Source organism: Callithrix jacchus, chromosome 7, assembly GCF_049354715.1.
Source record: "Callithrix jacchus isolate 240 chromosome 7, calJac240_pri, whole genome shotgun sequence".
Taxonomy (NCBI): domain Eukaryota; kingdom Metazoa; phylum Chordata; class Mammalia; order Primates; family Cebidae; genus Callithrix; species Callithrix jacchus.
The window spans coordinates 83563192-83587475 of NC_133508.1; the positions used below are offsets into that span (position 1 = coordinate 83563192).

The window sequence follows — 24284 nt, forward strand, 5'->3', positions numbered from 1 at the left end:
TGCAACTCCAGCCATGGTGCCCAGCTTCCTCTCCCCGAGCCTCTCCCGCTTGGTCCTGTGGGCTTCTGGGCTGATCTTGGTCTTAGGGTTTCTGAAGCTCATCTGACTGCTACTGCAGAAGCAGAAGTTGGCCAAAGCTATGGAAAAATTTGCAGGGCCTCCCACCCACTGGCTCTTTGGACATGCCCTTGAGATATGTGAAGGTGGGGGAGGGGAGAAAGAAATTAGCCTCCCTTCTTTCAGAGAATCAGGCCTAATTCCCGGGGGGCTGTGGAGGGAGACTTCAACTTGGGCAGGGGGATGATGTCCCAGGATCCATGGCTTCCATACAGCTTTCCCACTGGAATCTCTCCATCACTCCAGCCTTTCAAGCTGATTTCAGAAGTGGGGGCAACTTCCAAGTCAGGGTTCAAGCATGCCACAGATTACTTCTCATCATTCTGAGGCCCAAAGTTTGGACCAGGTTCTGCTAAAGGCTCAGCAATGACAGAAAGGCAATACAGAAATCCAAAAGCTCTGTAGTCCCTAGAAGTAGGCAATCCATTGAAAGCTCAATTAGCTTTTGCTTTGTTGTGTGCAGTATAAAGATTTCCATTTGTAAGGCAGGAAATGAGGGTGAGGGAGAAGAGGAGTACCACCACATGACAGACCTCTCAGAGCATCTAAGTGGGTGGTGTCCCCAAAGGTAGGGCTCTCCTGGCCACACCTGTGGGTGGCTCAGGAGTCATGACACCTTCTCAGGTTCAGATCATAGTTCCCATCTTCCTGGGGCTAAGGGACTACCTTAGCCCTTGCTTTAGGAAGACTTCTTAGTTTCATACTGTCATGGGGATCTAGACCAGAGGTTTCTAATGGGACACAGGGTAGGGAATTGGAATCGACTGGGAGAAGCAAATTCCTGGGCCTCCAGCCTCTGGAGATTATAATTTGTCAGATTGGAAATAGGGGTTTATGTTTGAAAACCTCTCCAAGTGTTAGTTTGATCTGCAGCCAGCCTGGGTTTCCCAGGTAGAGACACCAGACATATATATATATATGTATGTATATGTATATCTATCTATCTAATATATATATATATAGAGAGAGAGAGAGTTGGAGTCTTGCTCTGTCTCCCAGGCTGGAGTGCAGTGGTGCGATCTTGTCTCACTGCAACCTCTACCTCCCAGGTTCAAGTGATTCTCCTGCCTCTGCCTCCCAAACAGCTGGGACCACAGGGACATACCACCACACCTAGCTAATTTCTGTACTTTTAATAGACATTGGGTTTCACTGTGTTGGCCAGGCTGGTCTCAAACTCATGACCTCAAATGATCCACCTGCCCCGGCCTCCCAAAGTGATGGGATTACAGGCGTGAGCCACTGTGCTTGGCTGAGATGCCAGAGATTGAGGCTCAGAGTGAGAAAAGTTTCTTCTCCTACCTACTTCCTGAACCCACTTTCCTCATTCTCAGTCTTTAGGGGGCACTGTTTCTCTTTCTAGACTGACACTAGAAATGAGCTTGACCTCTAGACTTGTTCTTGCCCTGACAGATAACCCTGTAATGTGCATCCTGAAGACATCCAGCAAAGGAAAGGGTGGGTCAGAGAGATGAATTAGACCCAGCCCTGGGCTTCAAGGACCTTACAGTCTGAGGGGAAAACAGATACCAGAGCCTTGCTCCTGAGCTGGGCGAGCTTCCTCTCCAGGATTCTGCCTTAGCCCCATTCTTTTTATCTCAGCACTTGTCCTGTTGGGTTGTTGTCTTCTGTTCACCTGTTCATCTTCCCCACTGGACTGTGCCCCCTGGAGGATAGAGATCTGATCTGATTCAGCCCTGTACTCTCAGGGTCCAGCATAAAGCCTAGCACAGCATAGGCATCACTGTGATGAACCAGTAGTGAATGTTGGAGAGTAGGGAGAGTATCCACAGAGGAGAAAGCATGATGGAGAAGAAAAGTGTAGGGACCAGGAGGGCTTGGGAGAGGCTTTGCTAAGTACACAGGAGGACCAAGGGAAGGATGAGGTCTGACACTAATGTGGTACAAGAGGCATTTAGGGAGATATTTCTCCCTTTCTTCTTCTTCCCTCTCCACTTCTACTTGCCTTCATCAAAGGTGTGTTTGCCCTCAGCCAAGGGCTTCCTTAGGACAGGGACCTAAGGAAAGACCTAGAACACTGTTTCTTTGGGCAGTGGCTCATTGTTATTCAGTAAACATTGATCACCCTGACCCCCATGTCAGGGGTGGCTGTTTTCTTCCCTGCAACAGCTCCCACTCCCACCTTGAGAATATGCAGAGGGCCTGGAACACAGCCTGGCTTTGGCTTCTTGGCTCTAACACAGCTGTATGAAGGGCCTTCTCATGGCACTGTAGCAGGAGTGGCCATGGGAAATGGATCTCTCAGACACTGAATACAGGAGGAAAGTTTATTCAGCTGGGAGCAAGGTGGCATAGTGCCTAACAGCCAAGCTCCCCTAACAAAGGAAGGTTCCTTCTTTATATAGGCTTATACTTTAGATGTTACACATGGAAGAATCTTAGGTTTATAGCTTAACGTATGAAAAGGGTCTTGGTTTACAGTCTCAGGAATTACATATGAAAAGGGTTTTGGTTTACAGTCTTAGGAATGAAAAGGGGAAGTTGATCTGAGATGCCTCTTCACCTCCCCCTTTGAGACCCTCATCACTTTATAATATTAGTGAGAGGTCTCACTTTCATTCTCACTTTCCAGATTTTCTGAAGAAACTGACTGATAATGTTTCATATAATACACTTGTGATGTCATTTTTTGGCTAACTCAATAGTGATGAATCCTCTAATCATCTGAAGGAACAGGGGGAGTAGAAAAGGGAGCAGTAAACAAACACCTATTACTATTATAACACTTATGATGAGGGGTAAATAGGGGTCCGGTATCCCCATGAGTCATCCTCTGTCCATGTGGCCGGCCCAGAGTACTCAATAATTCTCTCCGGTGGCCACTCATCATCTGTCCAATCCCCTAGTTTTAGGTCTCTCTTCTCCTTAGTGGAGTAGACTGGATACCCTAATAGCTCACCTATCTTAACAGATAATAGGAAGAAAGAGGGCTTAATGATGCCTATGACACAGCTATCTGTCCATCTTACGGATTACACACCTTATATTGAGTACCATTATATAAACAGGTTCCCTTCTGTGTCTTACATTTATAAGAACTGCAGGACAAAAGAATGGAAGTAACTTTTACGTCCTACCTGGTGTACATACTGAGGGCATTCTTCAAAATTAGTTAATGTTCCTACTGTGCAAGTCCAAATATGAAAAAGAACAAGTCCCACGATGAATCTCGTCATGCTTTGGCCGTGTGCGGACCAGCCAGCTTCTGGGATATGGCTGGAGGAAGGCTCGTTGTCCTTTTTAAGGTGATTCTGCAGTCCTTGCCTTGGTCTAAGTTTCAGCTGTTGCTGGTTTTTACATGGCTGTGGTGGATTCAGTCTGGGATTCCCTCTACCTTCACCGCTGTGGGATTGGTCAGGATCAGGTTTGAGGTCCTTTCCATTGTGGCTTTAGAGGGGCTGTACTCATGTCCTTTTGTCCTTTTTTTTTTTTTTTTTTTTTTTTGAGATGGAGTTTCACTCTTGTTACCCAGGCTGGAGTGTAATGGCATGATCTCGGCTCACTGCAACCTCTGCCTCCTGGGTTCAAGCAGTTCTCCTACCACAGCCTCCCAGGTAGCTGGGACTACAGGCTTGCGCCACCATGCGCAGCTAATTTTTGTATTTTTAGTAGAGACAGGGTTTCACCTTGTTGACCAGGATGGTCTCCATCTCTTGACCTCATGATCCACCCACCTCGGCCTCCCAAAATGCTGGGATTATAGGGATGAGCCACCGTACCTGGCCCTACTCCCATCCTTTATCCACTCATGATTACCTAGTGAGAAAGGGTGAACTGGGGAGAAAAAGGCTTACAGAACATTTGTTATTTACTTAGGCTGAAGTATCCTAAGGATTCTCCTTAGAGCTGGTAACTAGCATCCTAACTCAATCTCTCCCCACTACCAAGGAGTTCCTAGGAGTGTCCAGAGTAGGGGAGGGGGCCTATGGTATAAGACTTCATAGGGGAATATCCTGTTTTTCCTAAAGGGGGTGCCTCTAATTTTGAATTACTCCAAGGGAAGTGCCTGCACCCACTCTAATCTCGTTTCCTGACACATTTTCCCTAAGCTGTTTTTGATGGTCCAGTTCATTTTTTCCACTTTTCCAGAACTCCAAGGTCAGTGGGCAGCATGCAGTTTCCAGGTGATACCCAAGGCCGTTGCTGTTTTCTGGACTAAATCTACCACAAATGCTGGTTCGTTGTCTGATCTGATGTGCAGTGGCCATCTAAACCTAGGGATAAGATCTCAAAGCAGCACATGGGTTACTTCATGGGCTCTTTCAGTCCCATCCAGAGTATGTGCACACCAGGACCAACAAATACTTATGTCCCCCACTCTTGGACATTTCAATAAAGTCTACCTGGAGATCTTCAAATGGAGCTGCTCCATAAGCTTGAATTCCAGGGGGAATAGTTGGGCCCTGCCTCGCGTTGTGTTGCCGACATGTAATGCATCGCTGTGCCACAGTTTTGGTCAAGGCTGCTAAGTGTGAGATGTAAAAGTACCAGCCCAACATCTTTTCAAGTGACTCTTGACCTAAATGAGTAGTCTCGTATACGGCTTGTACAACTGCTGCCCTCAGCAGCTGTGGTGCTGCTATTTTTCCATCTGGCCGTTGGATCCATCCTTCTTTAATCAGTTGCCCCTTTCTGTCTGGAGAAAGTCTCTTTCCTCCTTAGAGGAAGTAGGTATTAGATCAGGGATCTGGGGAATCAGCGGGGCTGTAACTGCTATTCGATAGGGGGCAGATGCTGCCTTACGAGCTGCTGAATCCACTTGGGAATTTCCCAGGGCCACGGAGGTGTGGGCCCACTGATGATTTCAGCAATGCATGACTGCCACCCTCCAGGGCTTCCAGACTGCTTCTAGCAATTGCAAAATTTCATGCTGATACTTTATTTCTTTTCCCCCTGAAGTTAACAGGCCTCTCTCTTTGTACAGTGCTCATTGTTGGGAAGGCATATTGAGAGTCAGTATAAATGTTTACAACCTTATTTTTACTCAGCTCTGAGGCTTGAGTTAAAGCAATGAGTTCAGCCTTCTGAGCTGAGGTGCCCTGAGGCAGGGATTTGGCCTCGGTTACAGTGTCCAGAGTTACCACGGCGGCGTAGCCTGCACATCTTTCCCCTCGTGGATTGACATAGCTGCTCCCATCCACATACAACTCCCAGTCTACTACTGTCCATGGCTGATCCCAAAGATCAGGCCTGCTGGAATAGACTGTGTCCAGGACTTCAACACAGTTGTGTTCAACAGGACCCTCTGACATTGGGAGCAAAGTGGCAGGGTTTAAGGTGTTGCAGACTTCAATGGTGATACGGGGATTTTCACATAGCAGGCCCTGGTATTTGGTAAGCCTAACATTTGATAACCAGTGGTGCCCTCTGGTATTCATTTGAGTCACTACTGCGTGAGGTGCCTTGATATTTAGGTTCTGTCCCAGAGTCAGCTTATCCGCTTCTTGTGCTAGCAGAGCAGTTGCTGCCAGGGCCCTTAAGCATGGGGGCCGTCCTTTGGAAACTCCATCCAGCTGCTTGGAGAGGTAAGCTACAGGCCTGGGCCAAGGTCCCACTGTTTGGACTAGGACCCCAACTGCCACTTTTTCTCTTTTTGCCACATATAATGTGAAGGGCTTCATTAAATCAGGCAGCCCCAAAGCTGGAGCTGACATTAGTTTCGTTTTCAGTTCCTGATAGGCCTGATGCTGCTGGGATCCCCATTCAAAGGGCTCCTTGTCTCCCCACTTTGTCACATCATAGAGGGTTTTGGCTAGTACTGCGAAGTTTGGAAATCCACAATTTACAAAACCCATTGCTCCCAGGAGCTCTCTCACCTGACCTTTAGTCTCAGGTTCTGTCACTTTGCAAGCGGCTTGCTTCCTCTCTGCTTCTAGGCTGCATTCCCCCTTCCAGATGGTGAGCCTCAGATATTGCATTTGCTTTATGGCAAATCTGGGCTTTCCTTTTAGACACTTTATACCCACAGTCCTCCAGGTGCCAAAGTAAGGCATTTATTTGTCCACCCAACTGCTGTGGGGTGTCTCAATAGAAGGTTATCAGTGTACAGGGGTAGCCTGCAAGCAAGAAGCTTCTGGGGGGCGGTCACGGGCTGATGCCTCCCCAAGGATGATGAGAGAGTTTTTGAGCCCCTGGGAAGCTGGGTCCAGGTGTATTGAATAGTGACACCTGCTTCTGGGTTTCTCCCATTGAAATGCAAATAGTTTTTGACCCTCCGAGGCCAGTCCAATGCTAAGGAGGTATTCTTTAAGTCCAATTAAGTGAACCAACTATCCTCTGCTGGCAATAATCCCAAGTGTGTGTATGAGTTGGGTGCAAAGCCATGCAAACCCTGCATGGGCCTGGGTGATAATATCATTCTTCTGCTTCTGGCTAGGAAGGCTCCACCCTCCTTCCCAAGGGACATTGAGAGCCTGGATGACCCCTGACTGAGGCAGTTTTAGCTGCAGGGAGTCTCTTTTGTTGAATGGGACAGTGGCCCTCGATTTGCACAATAGGTTTTGCTGGAGAAGGGGGCAGGGGCAGTCCATTAAGTACAAGAAAGTCTGTTCTCTTAACACCTTAATAGCTCTAACAATATTGGTTCTGCTTTTTTCTGTGGGGGGTTACAGGGCTGTCATCTGGATTGTGACAGCATTGTGACTGGGCTCTTTGGGGCATATGATTCCAACTCCCCTCTCTTTTAGTCCAGTGGCCCTTCCATTAGATTAAACAGAGCCCCTTCACTTTTTATCTGGATCCTTGTGCTTAGGATCACCCTGTTCTCCCATTAACTGTGGGCGTTTTTTCCCCCAATATCCTATTTCTTGACAAAATGCACACTGATCATGTTGCAGGCGCGGGTGGTCAGACTGTGGTGCTTTCCATGAACCCCCCTTTTTCCATGCTCTTGGGGGCGTTCCTCTCATAGCAGCAGCTATCAAGTCAAGCATCAGCTTCCATTGAGCCTGATGTTCCCTTTCCCTATGATTTTCCCTCTGGCTCTTAGTTTATAAACGCCTGGTTAGCTACTTCCAATAACTGAAGTATTCATGCATACATATCCTGCCTGTTCCTGCCACTGAATTTGCCTGAACTTGGGAGTCCACATTTCTCGGTGGTGAGGGGGATGGTGGTTTCTAACAGTCTGTCCCTTGGCTACTAAAACAGTCGCTGCCTGCTCTCTTAGCCACTTCAGAGGGTTTAGCACTGAACCCTCTAACTGCAACCACAAGTCTATGTATGGAAATTGATCGAGGTGTTCTAGCTCGCCGTATATAACCTCATGCCTTACTTTGGAGACAAGGGGCCTCTCTACAGTCCCCTCTGGGGGCTAACCTACCCTAAATGCTGGCCAATCTTCCCTACATAAAACCCTTAATTTCTCTGGTGTCATAGTTACTTTATAATTGCCACTGAATCCCGTCTTGAAATTTTTTTCAGCATGGTTTCTGAAGGGGTGCGCTTGCTATGGGGGTGAGCCATATTAACACTTCAAAGAAACAATTCCCACAGTTAGGAGAGTGTTAGTTCACTCACAGCAGTTCCCGCCTAGCAAGACCAGAGCACTCTCTGATTTACATTCACTTCAATCCTTTACAACGCCCAGAGGCTTCTTCACTCAGCCTTATGTGGCTGTCTCTAATTCTTACAAATTGCTTGACACATGAGACCCTTTCTAATGAGCCCGATACCTTTTACGACTGATGAGTCTGGCTGGACACATCTACATACACAGACACACATCTGATTGCTCTCCTTCCAATTCAAAACCATAAGCAAAAGCTTCCAACGTTACAGAGAGAGCTACCTTCAAAGTGGCGATCGGGCACCCGTGGGTGATCAGGGCACACTTCAACCCAAAATGGAGTGGGCTACTTTCCTGGGTTCAATCTTACCAAATTCAGTGGTCCGAATTTCCCAAAATACTCATTCCTCCTCGGTGTTTAGCCACTGGGTGGATCCACACTGCAGGGCCTCCCTGCTCCACTCTGGTGAGGCTTTTCCACCTGGCAAATACCTGCTCAGGAGCGCTCTCAGGATGTGTCACCCCAGCGAGCAGGAGTCCCCCTGCAGGGATGCTCCACAGGGCTAGGCAACCACCTAAGAGACTTTTTCCCACTGTCTGCTATCCGCGACTCGCTTCCCAGCCAATCCACCAAAATGTAGCAGGAGAGGCCATGGGAAACAGATCTCTTGGACACCGAATACAGGAGGAAGTTTTATTCAGCCAGGAGCAAGGTGGCATAGTTGCCTAACAGCCAAGCTCCCCTGACAAAGGAAGGTTCCATCTTCATATAGGCTTATACTTTAGATGTTACACATGGAAGAATCTTAGGTTTATAGCTTAACATATGAAACGGGTCTTGGCCTGGAATCAACCCAAATGCCCAACGATGATAGACTGGACTGGGAAAATGTGGCACATATGCACCATGGAATATTATGCAGCAATCAAAAACGATGAGTTCGTGTCCTTTGTAGGGACATGGATGAATCTGGAGAACATCATTCTCAGCAAACGGACACAAGAACAGAAAATCAAATACCACATGTTCTCACTCATAGGCAGGTGTTGAACAGTGAGAACACGTGGACACAGGGAGGGGAGCACTACACACTGGGGTCTATTGGGGGGAATAGGGGAGGGACAGTGGGGGGTGGGGAGTTGGGGAGCGATAGCATGGGGAGAAATGCCAGATATAGGTGAAGGGAAGGAAGGCAGCAAATCACACTGCCACGTGTGTACCTATGCAACTATCTTGCGTGTTCTTCACATGTACCCCAAACCCTAAAATGCAATAAAAAAATAAAAATAAAATAAAAAAGAAAAGAAAAGGGTCTTGGTTTACAGTCCCAGGAATTACATATGAAAAGGGTTCGGTTTACAGTCTTAGGAATTACATATGAAAAGGATTTCAGTTTACAGTCTTAGGAATGAAAAGGGGAAGTTTACAGTCTTAGGAATGAAAAGGGGAAGTTGATCTGAGATGCCTGGGTGTCCCTCTTTAGCACCAGGTTGAGCAGACAAAGGCTGGAGGGGTGACTACTTGTGGGAACTACAAAGGTTTCCTGGGGAACCGTTGCAAGCGCAACACTTCTGCAGTCTTCCACAGCGTGGCGCCTCTGTTCTTGCTTGGATTCATATCTGAACTTCAGAAATGGGGAGGGCAGAGAGGGGATTATTTTCTCTAATGCAAAAATGAGGACATTGCAATTCAGAGGGTGCAAAATATTTGTCTGCGTCTGTTTAGTAGCTCAGGAGTTGAGTCAAGGGCCCAGGACTTCTGCATTTTAATTCATGACATTGTCAGTCCATAAAAGGTTACTGCAAAGTTAATTCTTAGGCCCAGCAATGATGGGAATAGGGAGGGGAGGAAGACTGGTGGGTGAAGGGACTGGGGTCAGGGAAGAGCTGTCCATCAGGATTTCTCCTTCTTTGTCTCTAATTACAGTCTAGAGGACTTGGTAGTGAGGAAGGAGACCCAGGCATCTGGGATCACCTCCCCCTTGACTTCCACACTGCATTTCAATAGAAGAAAAGGCTGGCTGACTGGCACCTCCTAAATCACCTTCATATAATATAGCAGGCGTGGTATCTCTCCAGAAAACAATGTTTTTAGTTAAACAAGATCAAACCCCCACCCCACTCCTCCATCTGGAGACCAGAAACCTTTCACATGTAATTCCTAAAACTGTAAACCCAAGACCCTTTCATACGTGATTTCTGAAGCTGTAAACCCAAGACCCTTTTATTTGTAATTTCTAAGGCTGTAAACCTAAGATCCTTTAATGTGTAATATCTAGAGTGTAAGCCTATATAAAGGCAGAGCTTCTCTTTGTTAGGGGAGCTTGGCCGTTTGGACAAAACATAAAGCCTTGCTTCCCCTTCCTTTTCTAGTTCAGTGTCGACAGGTCTGTTTCTCGCTCCAGCTTTATTAGCATCTACCTGTCATCCTCCTCAATTCTCGGAATGTGTCTTTTGGAGGTGGGGACATATCCTGTTCTTCCAGGGTCCTCCTCGTTCCGGTCTAGGGGCCAGGGAGGACTTTGCACATGGTAGGTGCTCAGCTATATTGTTGGCCTGAGGTTGGAACCCTTGAAAGAAGCCAACAAATCTGATGTGTGAGTGTGTGTGTGTGTGTGTGTGTGTGTGTGTAGAATGCCAGCTCTCAGACCAAGGAAATGAGATTCTCTGAGGCTGCAGAGGCCTCTTTCCCAGCCATGCCCTTTGCTGTGACAGTGCCCTTGACCTTGTACTGTGTAGTGAAGATAGGGTTGTGGCTCATTGTCATTCAGTAAACATTGATCAAAAGCCTTCGCTATGCCTGGTTAGGTAAGTTGCTTTACCTCTCTGTGCTTCTGTTTCCCTGTCAACAAAATGGAGATAATAATTTTCACCTTGCTGGGTTAGAAGGGGATAGGAAGAGATAAAGTATAGCTATGTTTCAAACTACTGGACAGATAAACGTCAGGTGTTAAATCATTAAATCATTGTAGAGCGAATCTTGCTACAAAACAACCTGGGGAAGTTGCTTTCTTCGTCCCCTTCCTTCCTCTCAAATCAACCCTTATTTGTGAGGCAGATAAGGTCCCTTTTTTCTAAGAAACCAGCATTGCTTGATCAACAACTCTGGGTCCGGTCCTATGCTGAGGCCAGAGGATGAAGCATCAAGACAAAGAGCTTGTTGTAGAGGAACTACACCTGTAGGAGAGATGAACAGCACAGCACAAGTGTTACTAATCCTTGGGCCTAGAGACAGAATGGAGAGGATGAGTCTGGAGGTGGATGGGGCAGTCGCACAGATCCTGTGGCTGCGTCAAAAGGCTTTACCTTATTCTGAGGACAATGGGGAACAAACGATGGAAAGGATTTAAGCAAGGGAGAGATAAGCTCAGACTTATGTTTTAGAAAGATCACTTTGGCTTCAGGGTGGTGGACAGATTAACAGAGGGAAATAGGAGGCAGGGATACTAGGGTGGAGGTGATGCAGGCCTCCACCTAGTGTTGGGGAGTGAGCCAGTGGGCTGGAGGGAAGTGGAAGGTACAACGGGCCAAGTCTTGGTATGGTGAGCACGGGAGAGAGAGGCATTGAGACCTCTACCATAGCCAGATGTGAGGGTCAGTGAGGGCCCCACCATGTAGCAGAAAAAGGAAACAAGGATTGCCGTGGAGCTCTGTTAACTGGAGGCACCAACACAGCTGGACCAGAGCAGAATCTGGCAAAAGTCACCAAAAGGGAGCCATAAGACTGGATTGTAAACAGGAGGAAAGGATTTCTATGTCTCAATTTTAAATGTGGGCATCTGAGACCCAAAAAGAGGAGGCTCAGTATCTGGCAGCATCTGTCAGTGTCTGGGTGTGGAATCCTTGAGTACTAGAATTGGAGAATTCTGTGGCATAGTCTCCTCCCATGACCTGCTACATCTGGCTCTTTTTGTTCTGGTTTGCTGATTCCAATGTAAACACTTGGTGGGCAGCGGGGAGGGGCTGCCTTCAGGGGGCATCCGTCTTCATACTGACATAAACACTGAGAAAACAACATTCCATATTCCTGGCTAGTTTTGGAGTGGGTGATGTTTCCATCCCCAAGTTCAGTAGGAGAGGCAGATTTTGGGGGCAAATGTGTATAAACAGGTGTATGAGCGTGGGTTTGGACATGCTGGGTCTAAGGGGTCTGGAGGGAATCGTGCAGAGAGTTCTGGGGGTTGATTATGATTCTGGACTTCAGGAGAAAGGCAAACTGGAAAGAGCTGTCAACTGAGAAATTGTTGGTAGATGGTACAGGAAACCACAGAAGCAGGTGAGAGCCTTCAGAGAGAAGGTGCCACAAGGAAGAGGCCAAGGACTAGATCTGGAGGAACAAACAGTGGATGAGAAGCTGACTAGGGCGGCCACTGGGAGACAGGGGAGGACATCCAGGAGACAGTGCATGAGAAATGGGGAGTCCACTGGGCTCAGCGCTGGGGAGAGTGCTGGATTCCTTAGCAAGACCAGCATAGGAGAGGTGGGGTCACAAGGAGTTGGAAACAGTGGGCACCGTTTTTTTTTTTTGAGATGGAGTCTTGCTCTGTCGCCCAGGCTGGAGTGCAGTGGCACAATCTCAGCTCACTGCAACCTCCGCCTCCCAGGTTCAAGCAATTCTCCTGCCTCAGCCTCCTGAGTAGCCGGGATTACAGGTGCCTGCCACCATGCCCCGCTAATTTTTGTATTTTTAGTAGAGACAGAGTTTCACCATCTTGGCCAGGCTTATGTTGAACTCCTGCCCTCGTGATCCACCCACCTCAGCCTCCCAAAGTGCTGGGATTACAGGCGTGAGCCACTGTGCCCACAGCTGTTTAGCGAAATTAAGTTATGAAGGGATAAAGAAATGAGGCATTAGCTGGAGGAGGAAGCTGAACCAAAGGAGGTTTTGTTTAGATTTATTTTTTTTTAAAGTGACAGAGACTTGAACAAGTTTTGAATGAGGATGGGAAGGAGCCTGCAGAGGGTGAAGTTTGTGATTTGGGAGAGAGGGGCTGATTGATGGGTGAGGTGCCTTGCGGGGAGGGTTGGAATCCAGAGGGACTGGTCTTGGACAGGCCCTGCCTGCTCCTCTCCTGAAACAGAAGGAAACAGAGGCTGGGCACAGGTGGGGCCGTTCTTCAGGTCTGCCAGCTGACATTTAGGGGTTTCTTATCTGATGTCTTCTATTTTCTTTGGGAAGTAGACAAGGGTGATCTGCTAGGAGTGAGGAGGGGAGATGTAGAGGAGGCAGTTGAAAGAAAAGTTTTTGAGAAGCAGATTGTGGCTGATGTCATGGGGCTTTCCAGAAGGCATTTCTGCTGATCTTTGTTGAAATGTCACCTTAGAGAGGTCTTCCTGGCCCACCCCAACCACAGTGGCAGCCCTGCCCTTTACTCTGCTTTTCTTCTTCCTGGAGTTATCACTACCTGAAATTGTATTCTTGGTGTATTTGATTCTTGTTTGTTTTCTTTCTCCCCACTTGGAATGTATGCTGGTGGCGGGGCTTTGTCTTGCTCACCACTCTAACCCTAGAAACTAGCACTGTCTCTGGCACAGTATGGCTGCTTAATGCCCACGTGTTGGAAGAGTGGATGAATCTCTGGGGGACTCAACTCTGGGCAGCAAAGCCACCCACACAGATTGAGGACAGATGGCTGCATCCCCTTGGACTCGTAGACACTTCTTGGGTCCCTGCCCTGTCTTTTTAGCTGTTTAGATGTTCTCCGCATTCCTCCTCTCTCCTGGTTGGGTGCTCCTGAGTCTGGAGTTCACCTTTGGATGCTGAAGACAGGAGAGGTGTTGGAGGCAGAGCACAGGCTCTGGAATCTAAAGACTGGGGCATGATGCTAGTTGTGTGACTTTGGACAAAGTCCATCATCACTTCCCAGTCAAGGCATGGTAGCTGGAGAGTGCTGGTGACCACACTGATCTCACCCAAAGTCCCTTTGCTCCTTCTTTCAGCTAGGGATTCTTTCAGAATGTTATTTGTTCACATATACCTGTGTAATGGTTTATTTGTCTTTGAAAGGGAAGATGGAGGATGAAGTCATGCTTGTCACCAGCATGGGGGGAAGTCACTTCTCTGCTCCCCGAGTGTTTTGCTTTCGATCCCCTCTTTCCAGGCTCTCCATGGCTCTGCTCAACCTCACAGCTAAATCCCCAATGAGTCTGTGTAAATTGAGTCCACTTTTCCCGCTGATTTTTATGGTTATTTCAGAGATGCTACCTCCTTTTTGGTTGTTTTTTTTCTTGGCTTCTAGCTCTTTAGCTTTATTTAAAAGCTTGGCAATGGCTTGGACTCATGCACACATGGAGCCCTGATAACCTTGGGGTAAGTGGAGAGGGCCCATGGTGGGGAGACAACTGAGACCAAGGCACCAAAGGGCACCTATGGGTGTTCATCCTGGAGGAGAGCCTCCAGCTCCCAATCCCTGCAGGACTTCCCTGGGCAGTGGGAGCCTGTGTGGTCCCAGAGGGACACCCATGGGGAAGGCTGTGGGCAGGTGGCTTTCACTTTAGTGACTAAGAAGTCTTTTGAAGAATTAAGACTATTCAAAGATGGCTGGGGTATTTTGAAAAGTTTCCTGTCACTAGAGATGTGTGAGCATGTGGGCAGGGATTCTCACCGGGTGAAGGTGTTGGGCAAACACCCGGCATGCTGGGAATCTGAGATCAACGTGACCTGCCTTGAGGGAACTACAATATGCTGCAGAAAAGGAAACCCCTTTTTTCTCCTCCCCTCATCTTTTGTGTTTTGAAACTCTTATCCCCATTTTGTGAGCAGACTTATCTTTGTTCTCAAGCAGCCGGCTGGGGCACTGTGGTTGCAGCACACTTGTCAAGGGTAGCGTGTTTCTTGGACACTGGCCCACTGAGCTTCGGGTCCATTGGCTGATGGCTTGAGCTGGCTTACTAGCCTGAAGGGCTGCAGAAAGAGCCTCAGCCAGGATCCCTGGTCTGCCTTAACTCACGGGGGACAGTACCCTTTGGTCTTTGGGCCGCACATTTCCACCTATAAAGAGAGGTCAGGGCTGCATGTTTCCATCTATAGAGGTCAGGGTTCAACTAGGCAATGTTAAAATCCCTTTCTGATCTGATTCTTGGAGCAAAGCTTACTTTAGACTCTTGGGAAGCAGAGAGGAGAGTGTTGATGTATGCTTGCTCTTCTCAGCGCCCCCTGTGGTTTATTTCTGGTGAGGTCAACAAGGAGTGCCAAGGTGAGGGTGGGAGGTGGGGCTAAGGAGCTGGGATCAGTGAATTATCTTCATGCCTTGCTCTCTCCCTGCTTCCTTCTGGAGTAAAAACAGGCTGTCCCAGACCTCCCAGCCCTGTAAGTATCCCAGCTCGGGGCATTCTGAGGGCGTGAGGCATGCAGTTCCGTAATCCAGAGGAACTGTCCAGGCAGTCACTTGTACCCCAGAGAGAGGATGCCTCAGCCCTCTTGAGGGGCTGTAGCTACAATAGTGGGGCCAGGTGCTGGGAGCTGTCCTTCCTCTTACCAGGCACCCAGGGCAATCAAGGCAGGTGCCTGGCAGGTGCTCCTAGTTTTCTAGCTTTATTTAAAAGCTTGGCCATGGCTTAGGCTCATGCACACTTTTTTTTAGCTTTATGTATTTCTTAAATAAATCTAAAGGAGCCAGGAGGAAGCTAGGCACAGGGAGGCAGTGGCAAACTGGCTATGCCCTTGATCAGGGCACAGGCTGTGAATGTGGTCAGTATGAGACCAGGATCTCCTGTCCCTTGTGGGATTGCTGCAGAGGTGCACAAGCATAGCTGATAAGGAGGGGGGTAGGGCTCAGGTAAACCAGATTAGCCAAAGATTCCTTCCAATCCTGAGATCCTATAAGTCCGGCTTTTTTTGTGTGACTTAAGCCTTCTCTCATAGTACACATCGTGTCTCTCACATAGTCTCTTCTTCTCCCCTGCCCTCCCAGGGACCTGGGGCCTGGCTAGTGACAGTGGTTCCTGAATGGCCTTGGCCTTCTGTCATCATTTTAGATCCAGCAGATGGGGATCCTGGATGCGGTGGTGACCTGGGCTCACCAGTTCCCCTATGCCCACCCACTCTGGTTCGGACAGTTCATTGGCTTCCTGACCATCTATGAGCCCGACTATGCCAAAGCTGTGTACAGCCATGGGGGCGAGGAGAGAGGATGGGGCTCTCAGGAGAGTGTGGGGCTTCCTGAGAACAAAAGGCTTGGGGCACGATGTAGGGAGGAGGCCTGAGCCTGTGAACCAAGTCTGGGCATCTGAGGTTCCCACTCTACTCATGAATGAGCCTCCTCTGGGAACCCTGGGTTCCTGCTCGATCTGATTGTCTCCTTCTCCTGCAGACCCTAAGGCCCCTGATATGTATGTCTTTTTCCTCCAGTGGATTAGTGAGTGAGCGCCTGCTTTCCCTTCCCTGCCCACCTCAGACTCATGGTGCTGGGTGACCAGGATCCTGCCCTGCCCACTTGGTTGGTTATCCCAGATGGCCTAGTTCTTGGGTTCAGTGAGGAGACAGAGGAGGAGCAGGAGAGCCCCCAGCTGGCCGCGGATGTGGGGCCAAGGTATGTTCTCTGGCAGGGCCTGCCTTCTCTAGATAGGGCAGAGGCTCTGGAGAATGTGTGAGTGTGAAGAACAGTTTCCTGAAGGAGGTGGCACTAGAGTTGATTCAAAAGCAGATTTAAATAGGTGGTGCTGGTCAGGGCAAAGACCTGAGGAACGGTGTGGTGGTAGGACCATGGCTGGTCACCAGAAGCGGTGAGGCTGTCGGGGTGGCTGCAAGGCAGAGCCCAGCTGGGATATGAGGCTGGGCAGGGAGGCCAGGGCAGCCTTGGCTGCCAGGATGGAGAGGTGATTTGATATTGAGAATAGGTGGGAGTCACAGAGTGTTCTTTTTTATTTTATTTTTCCTTTACAGAGGTAGTCAAGTTAAAGCCATGGAGTATTCTTTAACCAAGGCCACCTGCTTCTCCAAAGCTCCTCTTTTGCTCACGATCCTATGGGGTCTTCAGTGTCTTCTTGAGAGCCGAGAAAGGGCAGGGGCAAGAGGTAGAACACTTTCCCAAGCCTATTTACTCACCAAGTGCCATTGGGAAGACTTTTTGCTTGTACCCTCTTTTCAGTTATCAAAGGGAGGATAAAATTAGAAAGTAATAGAAAAGGATTAGGAAAACAAAGAGGTGGTCTTGAAGACAGGAATGCATTTCCATTGGTGGGTGTGTCGGAGTGGGGTAGGAAGGGCCCCACCTGAGGCTGTGAAGCATGAACACAGCTGGTTGTTGCCCAAGTCTTGAAGCTGTGGCCACAGTCTCAGCAGCTGAGTCAAGGCCCAGCAGGCTTCACTCCTGCTTGGCTGCCCCCAGGGGAAATGCATGTCCTTTGTCTCATATCTGGCAGTGTTATCTGACACAAGTTCCTGGACCCAGGCTTTGTGGGTGCAGCTGAGAGGCAGAAACTGAGTCTTCCGGTCCTAAGGAATGAGCTCACTCAGCCAAGAACTGCTGCTGCCTGTGTCCTGAGGTCCTGGTAGCCTAGGGTGAGGGCATGGAGGGCAATACTGTGTTGCTTAGTGGCCTACCCTTGGAGGGTTCCAGGCTTGGGGATGGAGTTGAGTGGGATGTGCTTAGCCCCACATCCCTGCCAGGGCTGGGATAGTATCTCCTGGACTGACAAGCCTTTCCTCTCCCATCCCTTCCACAGGGAGAGGACTGCTGGTTCTTGAGGGGCCCAAGTGGTTCCAGCACTTTAAGCTGCTCACACCTGGCTTCCACTATGATGTGCTGAAGCCCTATGTGGCCTTGTTTGCTGAGTCCACACGTAACATGTTAGTGAGCTCCCTGTGACAGACTACTAGAGGCTGTTGGCTGCTGGGCTGGCCCCTCTCCACCCTGGTTTGTCCTGGGTAGAGCATGTGGTGCTCTGAAGTGAGGAGAAGAACTGAGCCCCAAGGCCTGTTCTGCCTGCAGCAGCAGTGCCAAAGCCCTGCTCTGCTGACATGTGCCACATGCTGCTGCTGAGTAGGTATGGAATCTCTGGCAGCCCGGTCCTTGTCTCCACCTGGCCCTCTTTCCTCCCAGGCCAAAGGGTCTCTGTGAGGCCTTAATAAGGCTCCTAGAGTAGCAGATTTGAGAACCATCTATATTTGAGAGTAGTGGGAAAGGGTTTCACACCTAAAAAGTGTCTCCTCCTCATTCTCTGTCTACCACAACTGCCCAAAATTATGTCAATATAACTAATCTCTAAGAGGAATGTCAGAGCTCAGGCTGAGAGTCTCAGGGCTGGATAATCCCCAGGTTATCCAGGCTAGTCTTTTCCCTTGCAGGAAACTCCTCTCCAGGATTACTTAAACACACACACACACACACACACACACACACACACACACACACACCCCGTGCTGGGGAGCTCACCACCTCTCAGCTGTCCTACTCCCTTAAAGGCTGCCCTGTCTGGGAAAAAACATTTGTGTGCTGTGCAAGATCTGCCTCCTGGACCTGCCCTCTGAGGCTGAAGCCCAGAGGCTGCCAAACTTCTACCCACCCTATCCTGATATTCCAGCAGGATGGAGGGCATGACAGGGACTGCGGGTGCGTGAAGGGGGCCTTGGTGGTGAAGGATAGGCTATAGGTGCTGGAGAACAGTGTGGGGCAGTCAGCCCAACTGGCCCCCACATTGCCTCCTACACATTACCTCCTATCCCTGGGCTCCAGGACAAGTGGGAAGAGAAGGCTCTGGAGGATAAATCCATTGACATCTTCAGTGATGTAGGCCACATCGTGCTGGACTCACTCATGAAATGCACCTTTGGAAGAGGAGACGCCAGCCTGGGCCACGGGTCAGGGGCCACCTCAGGGCTGACCACACTGTCTCCCAAAGCCAGCTTAGAGGGGAGAGTTGGCATGCTCCTCAGCCCTGATCTGAGAAAAGATAGGGTCCTGCCCCAGGGAGTCTTAGCTTGAGGGGAGCCAGGACTTGCTCATGGTGGGGAGACAGATCTGGCTTTTATGCAGAGGCTTAAGGGCAGGGAAGAATGGCAGGATGCTCTGTGGTTGGGGCTGGATTTCTGGAATGAAGCTGCTCTGACTCTACTCCTGGGCCAGTGTCTAAGCCAATCCTTCCTCCTATCCTCTGCTGTGCAGGGACAGCAGCTACTACCTTGCAGTCAGCGATCTTACTCTGCTGAGCAGCAGCGCCTTGAGACCTTCCAGTATCATAATGTCTTCATCTACTGGCTCACACCACATGGCCGCTGATTCCTGCGGGCCTGCCAGGTGGCCCATGACCATACAGGTGGGCTTTTCCCACACCTTTTCCTTCACTTCTAGGAAGCCTGGATTCCTCCTCCTTGTCCCTCTATGCCCCCACCCATTATAGGACCCCAGTTCCTCTTTGGACAGAAGATGGCTTCCCAGGCAGTGACATTCTATGCTTCCAGTTCAGAGCAGGTCATCAGGGAGTGGAAGGCAGCCCTGAAGGATAAGAAGGTACGGGAAAAGATCCAGAAACAGAGGCACCAGGACTTCCTGGATATTCTCCTAGATGCCCAGGTGAGTATATCATTGTCCACTCCCACCTGAGGACTGGTCCCAGAGGGGTCTTCAGACCATCCTCCTAGGACACAGAAGGAGCTCTTAAGCATTTTCCCCTCTTTCTTTAGCAAATATAACCTGTTCCTTTTTCCATGAAACATATTAGCAAAGGTTCAGAGGTGAGTTGGTATAGGGTGTGTGTGGCTGGGCTGTGGAATTGGGAGCCTAGGTCATGTGGTAGTGGCCAGATGACATTTCTAGACTTCTAAGATCCCCCAAAATGTTGGCCCTATAGAATCCTAGAATCTTAGACTTCATTCATTCATTTCCTTATTCATCAACTCTAGAAACTCACTGAATTCTGACTCTGGGTCAGTTCCTGTGCTAGGATGCAGAGATGGGAAAGACCTGTCTCTGCCCTCCAGATGCTTATAGTCCAGCAGGGGAGACACTAGGTAGATGTTGACCAAAACGTCTTCCTTTGCCAGGTGGTATTCTTTGTGCCCAATGAGCAGAGCTAACATTCAGACTGGACAAGGTCACAAGTCATTTGGCCAGAGGGATTTAGGGAGGGCTTTGTGGAAGAGGAGGCATCTAGGCTAAGCTTTGAAGAAAGATAGGAATCTGGGGAAGGTCCTAATCCACCATTTGAAAAGGAGCTTTCACTTCCTCCCTGAGACGTTCATTTGACAACCACTGTTATGAGTTCTTGTTACCACCTCCAATACCGCTAGCTGTCCTATTTTGCCTTCCGTAACCGAGGATGATAATGACAACAAGCTATCAGATGCAGACCTCCGGGCTGAAGTGGACACGTTCATGTTTGAAGGCCATGACGCCACCACCAGTGGTATCTCCTGGTTTCTCTACTGCATGGCCCTGTACCCTGAGCACCAGCATCGCTGTAGAGAGGAGGTCTGTGAGATACTAGGGGACCGGGACTCCTTCCAGTGGTGAGTGAGTCTGAGGGTGAGCTTGGTTTATCCTGCTCAGCCCTCCGGAAGGGAGGTGCCCATCCTGTCCTGGACCGTCCTGGAAATCAGGTGAGGTGGTGGCAGCTGTCCTGTTTTCTCCAGTGTCATACCTTTTGTGGTGGTGGGGGCTTGGGGGATGGCTGAGCATAGATGCATTTCTGAGCCCATTCTCTCCAAATGGAGCCTTTTCAGATGTGTTATGTAGAGAAAATTGTCAACACGAGGCTGATATTTTGTGTGCTAACTTCTTCTCAGGGTAGAACCTGATTAGCCTTCTGGGTTCCTGGGTAGATAATGGAGAGCTGGGAGAGAAAGAGGTGGAAATGTGGGGGTGAATAGAGCTGGGACAGCTGGGAGAGCCGGTCACTTGCTACCTGCCTTTGGATGGCAATACTCCGCCTCCAGATGCCATTATGTCCCCTGCTGATGGAGGAGAAAGAACTTCCCCAAACTTCATCACTTAAAAACTTTTTATTGTTTTCCCCATTTCTTGGCTCAAAACTGAACTCCTGAACACTTATGGGTTGCCCCTGACCTCGCTTTGCAGCGTGAGCTCAAGGAGTCTCTCCGAGGTTCCTCTACCCTCCCTTGCTGCCTGTTCTTCTCAAGCCTTTGCTTCTGGTCAGACACTCTACCTTTCTCTCTGGGCTCCTGAGAGGCCTCCAGCAGGTGGCTAGGCACACAGCAGGGGCAAAGAAAATGCTGAGCTGGTGGGGGAACTTTAGATCCACTTGAGGGGTCTGACCTGTAACTCCAGGGTCTGGGACCAGGAGTATGAAGCCTCCATTACCACAGGGTATCCAGACACATGCCAGGTGCTATCAGGGGCACAGAAAGGAAGAGAAAGAGGAGCCAAGTTGCTGCTCATGGGGAGTTTTATGAGAGGGAAATTCACATAACCAAACAGCTAGAGAAAATCACAGGATCAAGTGGTCTGAATGTTGAAGGCAGAGGGAAGGAGTGAGGCTTGAATTGACTTTCTAAGGAGGGTTAAAATTCAGGCAGAGAGAGAGCTAGGCATTGTAGGCTGCAATGTGAACACAACCTGAGGCAGGGATTAAAATATTTATTTTTTTTCACTTCATTCCATCTAGAGCTTGAAGCAACTTAGAGGACGTTGATTCAATAAAATAGTAAAACATAAATTAAAAATAAGAGCCAGAAGGGAGTTTGGGGGCTCTGTAATAAAATATTGCCCAGTAGTTGTAGATGGATGTCACATTTGGGCCTGAGCTTCCTGGTAGCCAAAGGGAAACACACACACACACACACACACACACACACACACACACACGCTTCACCTCATTAAACAATGCATGAACTTTGGTTGGTTCTTTCAACCAATGTGTATCAGCCCCCGTTTCTTTTCATTCTGTCAGTAGGGGAAACCAGGCTGGAACCTAAAGAACTATTCTTTGTAGGCTTTTATGGGGGCCCTGAGAAGTGACCTTGTCTTTGATGACTGGGTGCAATTCATCCCTAGGGTCCTGTGCCTTCTTCTCCTACCAGTGGAGATGAGAAAGAGATGGAGAAAAGTGGAACCAGATCCTTTAGGTCTGAGTGTCTACACCATGTCATGCCTGGCCTGGGCACATGGCACCCTGTGCCCCTGACTCTTGAGTGTGTGGTGGTGCTGAGGGGGGAAAACCGGGGCTGGAGCCTGCTTTATCCCCAAATCCTGTTGCTTCCCATTCCTGGAATGTTCTGGTTGTGTTGCTGGCAGGGATGATCTGAGCAAAATGACTTATCTGACCATGTGCATCAAGGAGAGCTTCCGCCTCTACCCACCTGTGCCCCAGGTGTACTGCCTGCTCAGCAAGCCTGTCATCTTTGTGGATGGCTGGTCGCTACCTGCGGGTGGGATGGGTGGATTTGGGGGTGGAAATGGAGGCCTCTGTATGGTCTTCTGGTACCCTCTCTGCCTTCAGTCAAATCTTTGCACTTTTGGGGAAGAGCTCAGGCTTTGTATTCAAAGAGCCATGGGCCCAAACCCCAGCTCCACAACATGTTGGTTAAGTCTTCTCCCTCTAAACCTCCATTCCCCCTTCTGTAAAATGGGGATAAGGAGAGTATCTATGTTTCAAAGCTGCTGTCAGGATTAAAGATACAATGCTCACCAAGGCTGCCACATGCCACTATACGGGCTATGCCCTGAACAGTGCCAGGGAGATCAGTCACATGGACTATGATGCTATGCAGTGTGCAACCTGCACAACTGATGTGGTAGCTTCATAAAGAGTGTTGAGCCTGTACCTCGTTCATAGTAAGCACCTGGTGAATGATAGCTGTTACTGTCGGTAGTATACTGTTATGAATAATAACTTCCCTAGAGTCAGTTAGCTGAAAAGGTTTAATAGTTCCTTCCTGTTCTACCTCACGATGGATGGGTTCATTCTCCCCTTAATTCATTCCACAGATGCCTGTCGGGGGCTGCACCCAGTGCTGGGGTTACAGGAACTGGGCATGATGATGATCAAAACTACTGTGATGAGTCAGGTGTGGTCATGAACTCTCTGTCTCTGGCAGTGGTCAGGCAGGGGCTAGCACCCCAGTTAAGGGGGAACTAGGGGATGTGGAGATAGGCCTGGCTTCCCAGGAACACCTGGTCACCAACCTCTGTTCTGCCTGCAGGCAGCCTGATCTCTATGTACATCTGTGCCCTCCAAAGGAACAGTGCTGTATGGCCCGACCCTGAGGTACCCTTTCCCTGGGTTGGGAGATCAGACAGGGTTGTGGACTGGGAGGTCACCTTCTGCCAGAACCTGGTGAGCAAGGCCTGTCCTGTCAGGTCTTTGACCCTCTGCGCTTTTCCACTGAGAATGTATCCAAACGCCATCCCCTTGTCTTTATGCCCTTCTCTGCTGGGCCCAGGTATGGAGAGACCCAGTATCCCAGGCCCTCAGGACCGGGGAGGAGAGGGTGGATGACATCATGGGGAGGCATTATTAGAGGGTACTCTGATCAAGGGGGAATCATAGTGGGTTTGTGCTGACTGTATGTACGGTAAGCTTCAGGGACCTTCTTGCAACGATCATATTCCTGTCCCTGGGAAGTGGGTGAGATAGATGAGTCATTCCAAAAGAGACCCCCATGCTAGACACCTACCATGTGAATCTACTTGGTCTGGGACCTGCCCCCCACCCCCCACATGTTCCCAGGGTTTGTTTCTTCAGCCCAGGTCAACCAAGCTATCAGCCAGTTATTCACCCAGAAATAGTATTGACTTCTGTTGGCTGCTAAGAGCGCTGAATGTCATCACTCTGGATTCTCCATTGCCTGATGCCTCTTTGTGCTGCTGGCTACAGGAACTGCATTGGGCAGCAGTTTGTCATGAATGAGATGAAGGTGGTCACAGCCATGTGCTTGCTCAGCTTTGAGTTCTCCCTGGACCCCTCACGGCTGCCCATCAAGATGGCCCAGCTTATCCTGCGCTGTTTGGTTACGTGAATTTCCCTCTCATAAAACTCCCCATGAGCAGCAACTTGGCTCCTCTTTCTCTTCCTTTCTGTGCCCCTGATAGCACCTGGCATGTGTCTGGATACCCTGTGGTAATGGAGGCTTCATACTCCTGGTCCCAGACCCTGGAGTTACAGGTCAGTCCCCCTCAAGTGGATCTAAAGTTCCCCCACCAGCTCGGCATTTTCTTTGCCCCTGCTGTGTGCCTAGCCACCTGCTGGAGGCCTCTCAGGAGCCCAGAGAGAAAGGTAGAGTGTCTGACCAGAAGCAAAGGCTTGAGAAGAACAGGCAGCAAGCGAGGGTAGAGGAACCTCGGAGAGACTCCTTGAGCTCACGCTGCAAAGCGAGGTCAGGGTCAATCCAAAAGTGTTCAGCCCTGCTCTAATTCATCTAGTGTGATAAATGGAATAGAGGCCTGGAGTCTTTTCCCCACAGGAGTGAGCTTCTCCCTGTGAGAGAAAAGCCCTTAATTAAAGGGCTCAAGAGCTGGCAGAGTGTGGGCATGAGGGATCACACAGTGTGAAGCTTTGTGCCTGGGGGTAGGCTGAAGTCCTAGCACCAAAGGGCAGGTCCTCTCTTCCCTTTTCCTACTCAGAAAAGACCTGTCTCCTCTGTCTTTCCTACCCCTTGGTTCTCTTCTTCTTCTTCTATCTCCTTCCAAGGGAAGCCAGATACTATATATACTTTGTGAACTTTATTCCAGAGAGGGAATAA

The 24284-nt window shown here is 49.3% G+C and overlaps 2 protein-coding genes across 2 annotated transcripts in view; both read left to right on the plus strand.

Moving 5' to 3' along the window:
- The window catches only part of CYP4X1 (cytochrome P450 family 4 subfamily X member 1), a 266175-nt gene that overhangs the window by 88032 nt on the left and 153859 nt on the right, over nucleotides 1-24284 (plus strand). The window lies entirely within an intron of this gene.
- On the plus strand, nucleotides 14-23662 carry CYP4B1 (cytochrome P450 family 4 subfamily B member 1). Its single transcript, XM_035251388.3, is given in 14 exon segments — nucleotides 14-197; nucleotides 5168-5172; nucleotides 15632-15764; nucleotides 15958-16002; nucleotides 17312-17439; nucleotides 18322-18446; nucleotides 18751-18791; nucleotides 18794-18901; nucleotides 19052-19158; nucleotides 19903-20093; nucleotides 21838-21971; nucleotides 22746-22810; nucleotides 22903-22985; nucleotides 23420-23662. Coding segments are annotated over 14 exon segments (1491 nt in total). The 3' UTR covers nucleotides 23562-23662.